Source organism: Amblyomma mixtum, chromosome 9, assembly GCF_055824585.1.
Source record: "Amblyomma mixtum isolate Tamu chromosome 9, ASM5582458v1, whole genome shotgun sequence".
NCBI classification, from domain to species: domain Eukaryota; kingdom Metazoa; phylum Arthropoda; class Arachnida; order Ixodida; family Ixodidae; genus Amblyomma; species Amblyomma mixtum.
The window spans coordinates 2,327,501-2,340,218 of NC_143020.1; the positions used below are offsets into that span (position 1 = coordinate 2,327,501).

The following is a 12,718-nucleotide window of genomic DNA, read 5'->3' on the forward strand; positions in this document are numbered from 1 at the left end:
TTGATCTTGCGAAAAACAGTGGAAGACGACACAGTCTCGGCCGTATTTGTTCATGGACACGAACGCAGAGTAGTACCTCGTGTTGAATCTGATTCTCAAGGTCGGTTGACAGGCTTTGTACGTCACAACGCACGCAGCACGAGAAACAACGCGCGCTGAAAGCTCGCTTGGGTGCGCCCAAGTATCCCCGGCTCCTCAACGTGACGTCACGTTGGCCGACATGGGCGAAGTTTCCCTCTCCGCTGTCCTCTCTTACGCTCGCGCAGGACGCGGGAGATTTGAACATCGCGTTTTTAATTGGTGATTGCGCCACTGTTTTAGCCAAAATCGAAAAAATAATTTCACAGACGTGATCAGCGTTGACACTACTTCAAAACCCTATAAAATTAGCTGATTCGAAAACCGCCTTAGTATCCCTTTAAGTTAAACCTTTTTCAATAGCATCCACGAAGGAGATATACCGAAGGACAAGGTACGGATACCCGTGACCTATGGTACCCGTGAAGGTTGCAAAGCCCATCTGTAGGTGATCTTGAAGTGAACATTGAAAAAAAAAACACTTAGGCGATCCACGGTGAATCGTTTGAATGCGTTAGAAGCCATAGTTTCGTTACATCCGAGGTGGTGCAGCTAGGTTTGTTATATCCGAGATCAACGCACTAAGTACGTTACATCCGAGGTCCACACACAAGAGTTCGTTATATCCGAGGTAAGAACGAAATTTTGTTATATGCCAAGTTAACATATGAAAGTTCGTTGCCACCTGCCGCAATGGCAAGTGGGCGACCTGTCACTGTGCATACGGACAGAAGGACCCCGCCATTTTCATTTGCACTGACCCTTCTAATACTAACTAGTTAATAGCGTTAACCTGCTTTAGTCAGCAAGTTAAATAAAAAGTTTTGCTCATAATGAGGAGTCAGTTCCAGATACGCCGATGCTCGCACTAAAACACGGAATGCAAATATATATGCATTGAAGCTATGGTAATCGTGACCGCTAATCATAAATGGCACGCAATATTTGCAGTGGAAAACCTTCTCTGACTTGGTGGATCAACTAAGGGTAAGTAGTAGTCTTGTTATTCATGTTATGCTACAAAGAAAACACATTTGTTTGAGCGAAAGCTCTTGTGCGATAAAAATATTCTAAAAACTGAAATTATCTTTTTGTTCACTGCTGTGCGTTCAGCGCTGCTAACACGTATATGTTGTGTGGTAATAAGAGAGGGAGCGTCGTGTTTTCGTGTTGCATTCTGGTAGAGGCTCGGACGAACCCGGACTAGTTTTATTATCACGGTGTGTATCACAGCCGTTGTGAGCGAACTGTGAGCTCTATAATCAGTGCGTCCCTGCATGTAATTACGCCTTCCTAAGCGCATGTTTCGTGTGTAGCTGTGTGCCACGCAATGCAACCGACAGTTTTCTGTTGTGCACAGTGTCTGGTCCTTCGACCAAGGTGCAAAGCATTGCTGGCAGTTTAGCTTTCTTAAGTAGAAAATATTGTGCGAAAGCAGGTTTTTGCAGGTGGACACCAACGCCAGTGTACCTGAAAGCATGATTGAAAGCGCTTTTTATTTGTTTTCGTGACGCGCACAGATGGAAGTTTATGATGACGACGACCAATCCACAACGCGAGTGTGTGTGGCAGTTTAACACGAGGCATGATCAGCTGCGGCGATAGCATGGCGCTCTCGTGCAGTGACCAGCAAAGCTGATCTGTTCGCTCCGCGGCTGTTTCCGGACCCACATGCGGTAATGTTTTATTTCTCCGAGTTGGCTAAGGTGACCCGCTTTCAAAGTCGCGTTTATTTCCCGCAATTTTCATCATCACGTGACTATATAACTGCGGAGGCTTCATCAAAAACTGCCTTTTCCAGTTTAGAAGGCCGATAGTGCTTTCTCAAAGAAACTTCGTACTATGGTCTACTCTGCCGAATTACAGACGCGCGAAAACTAAAGGACATAAAGGTAGAAAGGACTCGTTTTACTGCCACAATTTATAAGACAAAGTGTTTTTTGATTTCACAGCGCATAAGCAACGGAGGCTATCTTAAGCGATTAAGGCTTAGCTGTTACCAAAGAAATGATAATCCCGGGTTTCATGTCAAGCATATACAATGATGAGGAGTACCGGTCACTGGCCAAGGTAAATAAAGAAGAAACTTTTGAGTTTTCGGGAACACTACGGCTCGCTTGTTCACTATAATTGTTCACTGCAATTGTTACGATAGTGAACAAGGGAGCCGTAGTGCTCCCGAAACGTCGAAAAAATTTTCACCTTTATGTACCTTGTCCAATGACTAGCACTCCATCACCATGATACCTGACTAGACGGTATGCTGTCAAACTCTCGACTAAAGCATGTAAAATCTACCAGAAGCGGTGCACCAGAGGCGTCTGAAAATACGTTCGCAGCGAAGGCGCCTGCCTCCGACGCCACTTACTCTGTAACCATTTTGACGACGCTAGCGTGCAAGGAATAGAGTAAACTTCATCTCGAACGTGATGGGAGCCGCAACAAAAACAGCCTGCTGTATGCAAAAACGCGTTCTTTCAGGAGCGATCACTTCCTTTCCGCATTAGCGTCACCTGTGTGATTGTAGAGCTGCCTTCGTTTGTCGTGACCAGTCCTTCCAGCTGACCAGTTTGAGCCACATCAAGGCGGCCATGCGACTCGCAATGACCGCAGCGTCGGCGAGCAGTGGGTCAGTGGTACGGGAGCTCAGCCACCCGTAGCTCAGTGATTACACGTACAGACTGGTCTCATTCGCAAAGAACATGCGGTCCGCCGTTCTGCTGTCGGGGTTGTCTCGAAACCAGGGCACGCCTCGTCGAAATGTCTCCTTTTGGCGTCGAACTCGAAGTTGAAAGCCAAGAACAAGTTCCGGAGGAAGCCCTGGGAGGTCAGGTGCGGCACGGCTGGCTCTCTGAAGACCATGTCTCCAGGTAGCATGAGCGATATGTTGGCGACTACTGCCCGGAAGTTGTCAGTGTCGTTTCCGGCTGCCATCAGCCGCCGAAGTGGGTCATAGTCAATGAACCGTCGCCGTGTGGCTTCGAAAATTTGTGCAGCTGGCGGTCCTTAGCGGGAGTCGCGAGTGCGGCCACGTACGTTACGTGCCATAGGTGGTAACTCCGGCGTACATGTTTTTGACAGACGTCCTCGCTACGCATATTAGGTGAACTTAGCGTGCTGCCCTGTGTACTGTAGCGCATGGCTTGCAGAGTGACAAGAAGCATCAGGTACAACGACGCCAACGGCTGATGGTCTGCGTATATCATAAGCCGAATGTCCGCAAAGAGGCCCGCTTTAGCTACGGCAGAAATTATTTTCGCACGGTCGACATCTATAATAAACTCGAGCAATATGGTCTTGAATTGGGACGCTTCAAGATGTCCGAAAGCCTCTCTAATCTCCTTCAAAGACAAGAATGATTGTTTTGGCGAGGTAGCCGGAAATTTCTGTTCCCACTTTGAGACGTCCTCATTGCTATAATTAGTGCCAAAGTGAGAGTTAAGGACGGAGAGAGTGACATCAGAGCAGGAAGCATCGCAGTGATGTTGGTGGTCCCCGACACGAGGTGTAAATCTAACGAACATGAGCCGCGGTGTTTTGCCTGATGTACTCAATACTTCGAAGATGAACGGCAGGCCGTACCGCTTATTCACCACAAGGCCCAAACTAAGTAAGCTTGCGCCACTTGTTCTCGTGGTGGTGTTGGCGATTTCTAGCACGGCCGCCGCAACATCCCTGGCTCGCTGGTCCTCCTGCCATATCTCTTTGATGCACGATGTGTAAAGGGTGAGAAGTGCGGCTGCAGCCTCACTGCCGTAGTCCTGGGTGCCCTTGATGATGTCAGAGGTGACATCCAACTGCAAAAAAATGGTTAGTTGGTTTGGTTGGTTTACGGGGTTTAACGTCCCAAAGCGACTAAGGCTATGAGAAACGCCGTAGTGGAGGGCTCCGGAAATTTCGACCACCTGGGGTTCTTTAACGTGTACTGACATCGCACAGTACACAGGCCTCTAGAATTTCCATGGTAAAACAGCGCGGAAAAAACACGAGGACTGAACAAACACGACAACACGAGCGCTGACTTTCAACTGACGATTTATTACGAACATGTGTACATATATAGCATTCCCGCCAAACACTAAACAGAACAAAAAAACCCTGCATCATCAATGAAAATATTAAATCTACATATCTACAAGTGCATGCTCCAAAAAGGTGATTTCGCGGTTAGCCAGTGATAATGAGGGCTTACTAATGCATGCTGTACCCCCTTTGTCAATGTGATATGCCTCTACTATTTCCCTTACTATCTGATCCTTATTTTTGAAGATGACGGATGTCTGATGAAGCAATGGGGCGCACGTGTGCTCAGGTTGCCTGCAGTGAAGCGCCAAATTCACTGCGCTTCTAGTTCTAGTTCTAGTTCTAGTATGGAGCGGCAATTCCACTGTACCACTTTAATACCTGCCATGATTACTGACGAATTGAAGAGGCAGACACAGCCTCTTTGAGGATATCAACATTGGGAAGAAGTTTTGGTGGTACTTTTCTAGCTTTCATCTCATGAGAACTAGATTTACATGGTGACGAGGAAGCACGACGCTTCTGCGAAAAAAAAAAATTAGACCTCACTGAAACGGGCAAGGCCCCACAAAAATTGGCCTATAGGCTCATTGGAATGCCCCTCCCCACGGTGATCTTTAGCAAAAGGCGAAAGATCAGTTCGCGGAATTGAGGAGAGGCCTTTCTCGTCTTTGTTAAGCACTAACCGCAGCGCTGGGGATCATTTTTTTTTTATTTTGAACACTTGCCATATATGGTATAGAAAGGCTGTAGTTAATCTAGAGTAGGTGGTTGAGAATATTCTCTTCAAGAAACCTGACCAAGCTCTGGCTCATATACTCTCCCGAGCGTTTATCCTACTAAGGTATCTGTGAGGCCGGTTTTCATTGCGAGAGAATTATATGACTCATCAGCAACAAATCCAGACGTCCAAAAACAATGACTTCCGAAAATCCATGTGACGATGGAAAGGAAAATAAAATTTCTGCCTGTCCGTCATGGTGGCTTAGTGGTTATGGCGCTCGGCTGCTGACACGAAAGACACGGATTCGAAATCGGCCGCGGCACTCGAATTTCGATGGATCTAAAATTCTAGAGGGCCGTGTACAGTGCGATGTCAGTGCACATTTAAGGTCCCCAGGTGGTCGAAATTTCCGGAGCCCTTCACTACGGCGTCCCTCATTGCCTGAGTTCGAATATGCGGGATATTGAATTCAGGACTTCCAGACTGCGAGGCAAGCATAGAACCAGTGTTATAGGCATTACCAAAAAAAAGTAACTAAATACGTTACTCGTTACACTAAAAAAAACGCATTACCGCCCTACTTTACCTACAAAAAAAGGTAACGCGTTACCGTTGCCGTTACCGAAAAAACGTAACGCTCGTTACTTTGCCGTTACTCAATGGCCATTAGTTTTAATCACTGCGTCTTCGCTGTAAGAACTCAAGATAACAATTTTATAAAGCTCATACTTCATTTAATTCCAACTTCAGAAAAAAACCATAGCTGAACATAACTAATTTACACCAATTCTGGCGTGCGTTTTCTTACGAAATTACGCGGAAATTGTGTAGCAATAAAGAAATGTTTAAATGTCATAGTTGCGGAAAAGATATATTTGCGCACATAAACAATTTTTTTTACTTGAACCTGCATAATTATCGCAAAAATTCAAGTGTTTACGTCAGGGTGTTCGAGGTAAGCTTCGCTCGCTTAGGAACTCAACTAGAAACGTAGCCACAGTTGGAAACAGCCCTGTTGACTGCAGTCTCCTTTTCTGTGCTGTACCATTGTACTCCTTCGACGGCTCTCTTCGAGCCATCTTGAAGTAAACTGGCGACATTCCTGGCTTTGCTCAGAAGAGGGAACTGCTTCCACCAAGAATGCGAGAGTGTCGCCTGGGAACGAGACCTTTTGGTTGGAAAACAAGCTTACGCAGAAGCTGACGTACAGATTTCTGCAAGTGGTCCATTGGTGGCTCGGCATGCGTCCACCCTTTAGAGAGTTGTGTGTGAGTGGTTTGGGGGTGAAGACAAGTGCTCGACTGCGTGTTCGTGCTTTTTTTTTTAGTTGAGTGCTTCGTCAAGGGCAGATGTTTTTTGGCATGCATGCGAGCCGCAACAAGAGTCATCGAGAAAACCGGTAGAATTTGTTTATTTGCAACATCATTTTCGGTTTTTTTTTAAAAGAGGCGGAGGAGGACAACTGAAATAAAAAGTAACAAGTAACGTGACACCTCACGTTACCGAAAAATGTTAACGTAAGTACGTTACCCGTTACAGTTCCCAAATGGTAACGAGTACGTTACTAAGTTACCGAAAAAAGTAACGCGTTACCGGTAACGCCGTTACTTGTAACGCGTTACCGACAACACTGAGGGTGACATGCACTTTTCATTCCTGGGTGGCGGCTATTAGGACCTGGAAAAAGGATTTAATACTTGCATGCCATGCCAGCATGCAGAGGGGGACGACCTGTACATAGAAAAAAAAAGCCCGGTGAGTCGCAGTAACTATTGGCGGTTTGAAGCAGTTTTCGGCGTAGGCTGCTGGCTACAGGTACCGCCATTGGGATATGGTTCACCAGCTTGCACAAGTCACCACAGTGCACCGTGAACACTTTTCATACATAACACCGAAAGAACGATAGGATTTTCCACGCGATTACGGACACAGAAGAACTCATACATCGATCGCCACGTACGAGCTGTCTGTGCTAAAGCCCGCTAAGAGAAATTAAGCATGCAAATCTCACTTTCGAACGAGTGAGTGACACGGTCATGGCAGAAGACACACGTAATGAATTTAGATAGGTTAACGTCGGTTACAACCCTACCGCATGTTCCATTTACTTGCCCGCAGATGCAAGTGTTGAAATAGCAGGTTTAAAGGAATAACTGGAGCAAATTTGTTCGGTATTGTGCTTATACCCCTCTCCGGCTTTCATGTTAGGTAAGGCGTTAACAAGCAATGCTGAATCTTAGTAGAGCAGAATGATGGGCCAGTTGGTGCAGCGACATATTCAAGAAAACTTTGCGCAGAATAACACAAGACGAAAGGGAGAAACACGTACACACACACTAGCGCAAGTGTGTGTGTACGTGTTTCTCCCTTTCGTCTTGTGTTATTCTGCGCAAAGTTTTCTTGAATATGTCAATCCTGAATCTTTCGTGACTGCACGCTGACACTTCGACACGCGCGCACAAAGACGGACTATGTCTTCACATTCATTAGCACACGCTACAAAAGTGACGTTCACAGGGCTGCAATGAAGTTATCCTTGCTCTGTATGCGCATAGATTTCCTGCTTCAAAGCTCCTTCTCACAGACTGACAACACACAAACACGAAAATGTAAAGTAACAGGTTGAAGAACGGGCACAACCAGCAACACAGGAAAAGCGTGCGAGTGTTGATGCCGCCCGCGATGCAGCTTTCGCCGTCACACAACTTGCCTGCATAGTTGGCGTGAGCGCATTTAAAATACGAATAAACATTATGAGAATCAAGAAGACAACCTATGTAAACTATATCTTATAGAGGCTGCAAGGTTTCACTCGCTCACAAGGTATAGTTGATTGGAAACTGGCCGTCAATTGAGGCGAGAGAAAGACCGAAACTGGACACTGTTTGCTCTTTGTTTCGATATCGCATTCGGCGGATCGCTCTCCTTGCAGGCTTTGAATTTTATCCGGCTTAACTTGTACGTACGACGGTTTATTAGGGCTATTAGTGCGCCAGCTCTTATCCGATGGGTACCAACCCCGACCAAAATCGTCCCTTGTCAGCCTTGGCAGCTGGGACTAGCAGCTGGCCTAGCGCGAGCGCTCCATTCCGTGGCACTGCCCGCTAACCATCGTGTTTCCCTCTTGACAGTGCACCGCTGAAAAAAGGGTTCCAACTCAAAAAGTCTATATTTAAAAATTGTGCAAAGTATTAGGTGGAACATCCTGTATATGTCGTTTACTTGAACCTAAATGAATAGTTAACGTCCCAAAGCTACTCAGGCTATGAGGGACGCCTTAGTGAAGGGCTCCGGAAATATCGACCACCTGGGGTTCTTTAACGTGCACTCACATCGCACAGTACACAGGCCTCTAGAATTTAGCCTCCATCGAAATAGCTGTTGACATAAATGTCAGGCAGAACACTACTCCTCAGGCAAATAAAAGATGGTAGCATGAGCATACATTTTATATTCTTTGAATGAAATAAATCAGACTGGCACCTGTGTATGTGCCTCGTGGGGGTGTGCACAAAGAAGTAGCTGCAAAGGAGCAGGCAGCACATGCAGTGTAACTGCGCTTGAGTTTCACGTAATAATTAGTGGAAGGCATGCGGAGGACTGCACAATATGTGCAACACAAAAAGGTGGGTTATTTAATTTGAATTCACCAAGAAAGTTCTTCAACATTCTTTATTAGAATGGATGTATGAATAGCACGTAAATGCATGATGTTTGAGAAAATAAGAGATCAAACTTTTCTACAAAGCAACCAAGAAAACTACCAGACATTGTCGTGCCACTGGTAATGCAATGCCATCAGAGAACAGCACTGAGTGCTGAAGAGAGTGATGATAGAAATTCTTCGCTGGATGAAAGGCATAATACTGTCTGTGCATGCTCGAAGTAAAATTACGGTAAAAAAGAGAAACAGCAGCTTTTTGAAGAACCGCACAGCAATTCAATTTTAATGCACGACATGTCAAAGTGAGTCTTACAAACAGCCAGAATGCATGGAACATTTTGCAAAGGCTACTGTAATAAAATACTCATGTGCACTGAGCAATTTCACGCAATTAATCAAATTACGAGCTTTACAGTACACTACAAGATGACAATGTTTCTCGCAGACACCAATCAAGGTATGACAGTTGTGACCATCCAACGCAAAAATCTCATTTCTAATAACGCGGGGTGGTTTCCTTTTATGACAATGCAAAAATGGTATGTGTCTTCCTTGCTGCATTACAACGTAGTCACTGAGGCCCAATTTCAAAACCGGACTCCAGACAAGAGTGCGCAATCTTTCTGAATGCATACAACGCACAATATATAACCAATGCAATGCGATCCCTATATAGAAAAAGTTTAGACCCTCTTGAATCTACGTTAGCAGGCACAAGCGTTTACAGAATAAATTTTGAGTTTCTGAACAAAGAAACAGCGGTGTTCTACATATAGGACGCGAGGCGTATATGAGTTCACTGTGCCTGACCTTCAAAGAATGCGAGCGCAAGACATGGAAAGGACTTACTGCCGTGCAACGAAGTACAGCGGGGGATATTTAATTTGAATTCCCCAGAAGGTTGCTCAATGTTTATCGGAATGGATGCATGTAACGGCATGAAAATGCACAGTGGCTGAGAAAAAGCGAGGTTCAAAGTTTTCTCCAAAGTAACCGACAAAACTACCGCCCATTGCCGTGCCACAGGAAATGCAACGCTATTAGACAGGATAAACTTGCTGTGGGAACCAGAACCAAGTGCTGAAGCAAGTGGCAATAAAAATTCTTTCCTGGATGCAAGGCACAATGATGTCTGTGCAAGCTGGAAGCAAAATGCTAAAGGAAAGGGAACATCAGCTACTCGAAGAAAAAGGCTAACCAAAGAACTGCACTGCTTTTGAATTTAATGCACAACATGTCAAGTAAGTTTTACAAACAGCCAGAAGGTATTCAACATTTTGTAATCGCAAATGTAATAAAATAATCATCTGCAATTTCACACAACAAACCTAAATTACTAACTTTACAATACACTACAAAATAACAATGTTTTTCATAGGCACCAATCAAAGCACTTTTTCTTTCAGCAGCCACGACCCTTGAAACTAGTTATCATGAACACCTTACAAACAGCCAGAACGTATTCAACAATGTGTAATAGAAAGCAACCTCACAAAAATGACCCAAATTACGTGCGTTACAATACACTACAAGATTACAATGTTTGTCTTAGGCACTAATCAGAGTATTTTTGTTTCAGCAGCCATGACCCCTGCAGCTTGTTATCAAGAACACCTTATGTGAAAAAATGAGGCTACTTCAAGTAACACCAACACAACAAAGAAGCTAGCACAAAATGAAATGGTCAAAAACACCTGATATTCTGACAACAACAACAGATAAAAATAGTGTGATTATAATGCTCCACAAATATTATGCCATTTATATCCAGCAGAAATAGCCGTCTGAGAAATGGTTTATGTAGATGCTCGTAAACTCTTTTTGTTGGCTTTGATACCGAAGTGCAGAGAACTGTAATAAAACGTGCACACTAACACAAGACACATCAATACGAGGTCGGACATTTGTCGTTCGCCACTCATTCCAGCCACTAGCACTGCCAGGATAAACACACTAAGATGAACACAAGAGCAGGTTTTCCTGTGTTGTCACACAAACAGAAATCGGTTCAATGATATTAATGAGTCAATTTATAATGACGATCACAAAAATACGCCCACTCAGACTGCACGAATAAAAAGAATGGTTGTACATGTTTTACCCCCTTGAATCTTTTCACTGAAGCAGGCAGATAAATGGCATTAGCAATAGAAATTTAGCGCAGTGGAGACGAAGTAGCGTAGATGTAGACTGGTTTACTGAACGCCGGCTCCGAATGCGCAGTGACCCTGCCTGATTGTAACCATGCCACTACGCGTGCGTAGTCAATTTGCGGTAAACTAGCATACGTCTATGCTATTACGTCTCTGGTATGCTACATCTCTTTGTAATATTGGGCACAATGTTTTTGAAATCTCCCTCCAACGAGAAGTGATGCCATCCATGTATGACCGAGATTTCACTTCCACTCATGCGAGTTTACAAGCATAGCATGCTTACCCTGTGTTCAGGAAATACTTACAGCGAGTGTGTGTATAGCCTAAGGGAACAACAAATTCATTTTCCTGCAAAAAACTTTAAAAGTGAACAAAACATACAAATGAAAAGAAAGATGAAGGTTAGCTACCGCCACACATCATAGGGCATTCAGCTAGAATCTCATTAGATCGCACATAAAAAGGTAGCTAGGAAAACATATCGACTAAGGAGCATCAGAAACCGCTGCTATTCTTTGTGAATCGCCTTTTTGTGGAGTTTGAAATTTTTTCCCCGAGTGAATGTCTTATGGCACAAATCACATTGGAAGGGCTTTTCGCCCCTGTGGGATCTCACATGCCTCGCAAGACTTGAATTCACTACAAAGGCCATGGGGCACAGCTGGCACTGATACGGCCTTTCACCTGTGTGGGTACGGATGTGTGCCACCAGGCTGCTCTTCACTGTAAAGCTGCTACCACAGTGGTCACAACGGTAAGGACGCTCACCTGTGTGAGTGCGCTGGTGTTGCACTAAGGTGCTCTGGTGTGCAAAGCTCCTACCACAGTGCTCACAATGGTAAGAACGTTCACCAGTGTGAGTGCGCTGGTGTGACACCAGGTGGGGCTTTTGTGCAAAGCTCTTTCCACAGTCATCACAATGGTATGGGCGCTCCCCAGTATGGACTCGGAGATGCTCCACCAGATGAGATCTCTTTTTGAATCCCTTGCTGCAGTGGGTGCATTCGTGCAGCTTCTTTACTGCAGGTTTACCCCGGTGGTTACCACTGCCAGAAGGAATAGATTCTATGCAGTGGGTAACTGGGTGCCTTTGCCCAGTTGAATCTTGCACAGGAGGTGCACCATGGTCGCTCTGTGTGACGACTGAACCTGTGTGGTAAAGGAAGAATACTTTCAATCAAAAGCAGCAACCAACATTGCACAGCTCACCTGGAGCTAGGGAAACAAACATCAATCTGCAGGACATAATTGCCAACAGGTGTGGATGTTTATGAAAAGTTTAATTAAAAAGGTCGGCCCTAAGAAGAATTCAGGTCTGAAGAAAGATATCCCTAGAATGAATTCTGCAAGCAGCTGAAAACATTTCAGCTGCAAAAAATGTCATCCTTGCCAACAAAATAGGGTAGCATTTGAAATCCATTCAAAGCATTTGCATTACTGCCATCATGATAGACGCTGTCCTAAGCCCACCCAAGTGGGCCTAATACCCAACAAATGGCAATTAGCTAAGTTTAGCACACTGCCACTTTTGTTTTTTTTATTTGCTCCTTAGACAGGGTAGAAGAGGAAGCAAAACCTAAAGGCTAAAAACCTGATGAGGCCTTGGACCCCTGCACAAGTGCTAACATCAATGCATAGAACTCACAGGGGTGACAGTTTGGTCAACAGTTCACATATTCTGGAAAAAACTTTCCAGAATATGAAAGGCGAATATCATCATAATTCACCAGAGCTCTATGAACTGAAGCTTCTGTATTCTTCACACTGCTCTTTGAAAGACAACCTTCAGGAACAGATTAATGAAAAAAAAGTGAAGATTCTAACCTGGTGAGTTTTGTCCAGAAAATACACCGTATTTGCAGCCTCTGGTGGTCAAGCCTGCAAGTGAAAGAAAGGTTACAGCCATAAGACACAGGATTACATGTGCAACAACTCACATGGTGTTATGTGGATGCGACGGTGAAAATAGCATACCATCTCATACAAGCGTCGTGCTAGGTCAGGTAAATTGAGTAGGACAGCCTTAAAAACAATCAAGTTCCAAAGCAAACATTCCAAACTTTCAATTCTGCA

The 12,718-nt window shown here is 44.7% G+C and overlaps 1 protein-coding gene and 1 non-coding gene across 2 annotated transcripts; both read right to left on the reverse strand.

Annotated features, from left to right (window-relative positions):
* Positions 1–4,641: 4,641 nt before the first annotated feature.
* LOC149328067 (U5 spliceosomal RNA) lies at positions 4,642–4,769 on the reverse strand. The gene has a single exon (XR_016285876.1). It is a non-coding gene; the product is annotated as a U5 spliceosomal RNA (small nuclear RNA).
* Positions 4,770–11,095: 6,326 nt separating this feature from the next.
* LOC149328068 (uncharacterized) lies at positions 11,096–11,876 on the reverse strand. Its single transcript, XM_089561384.1, has 2 exons — positions 11,855–11,876; positions 11,096–11,794 (listed from the first exon to the last, which is right to left on the reverse strand). Exons 1-2 carry the CDS (start codon positions 11,874–11,876, stop codon positions 11,154–11,156), a joined length of 663 nt encoding a protein of 220 aa, XP_089417510.1. The 3' UTR covers positions 11,096–11,153.
* Positions 11,877–12,718: the final 842 nt, after the last annotated feature.

Excerpts from the sequence above, each read along its gene's own strand:
- LOC149328068 (XM_089561384.1), bottom strand. The coding sequence starts at position 11,876 with ATGTTTGTTTCCCTAGCTCCAG. Across the intron at positions 11,795-11,854 it reads GTTTGTTTCCCTAGCTCCAG|GTTCAGTCGTCACACAGAGC; the intron begins GTGAGCTGTGCA and ends TTTACCACACAG.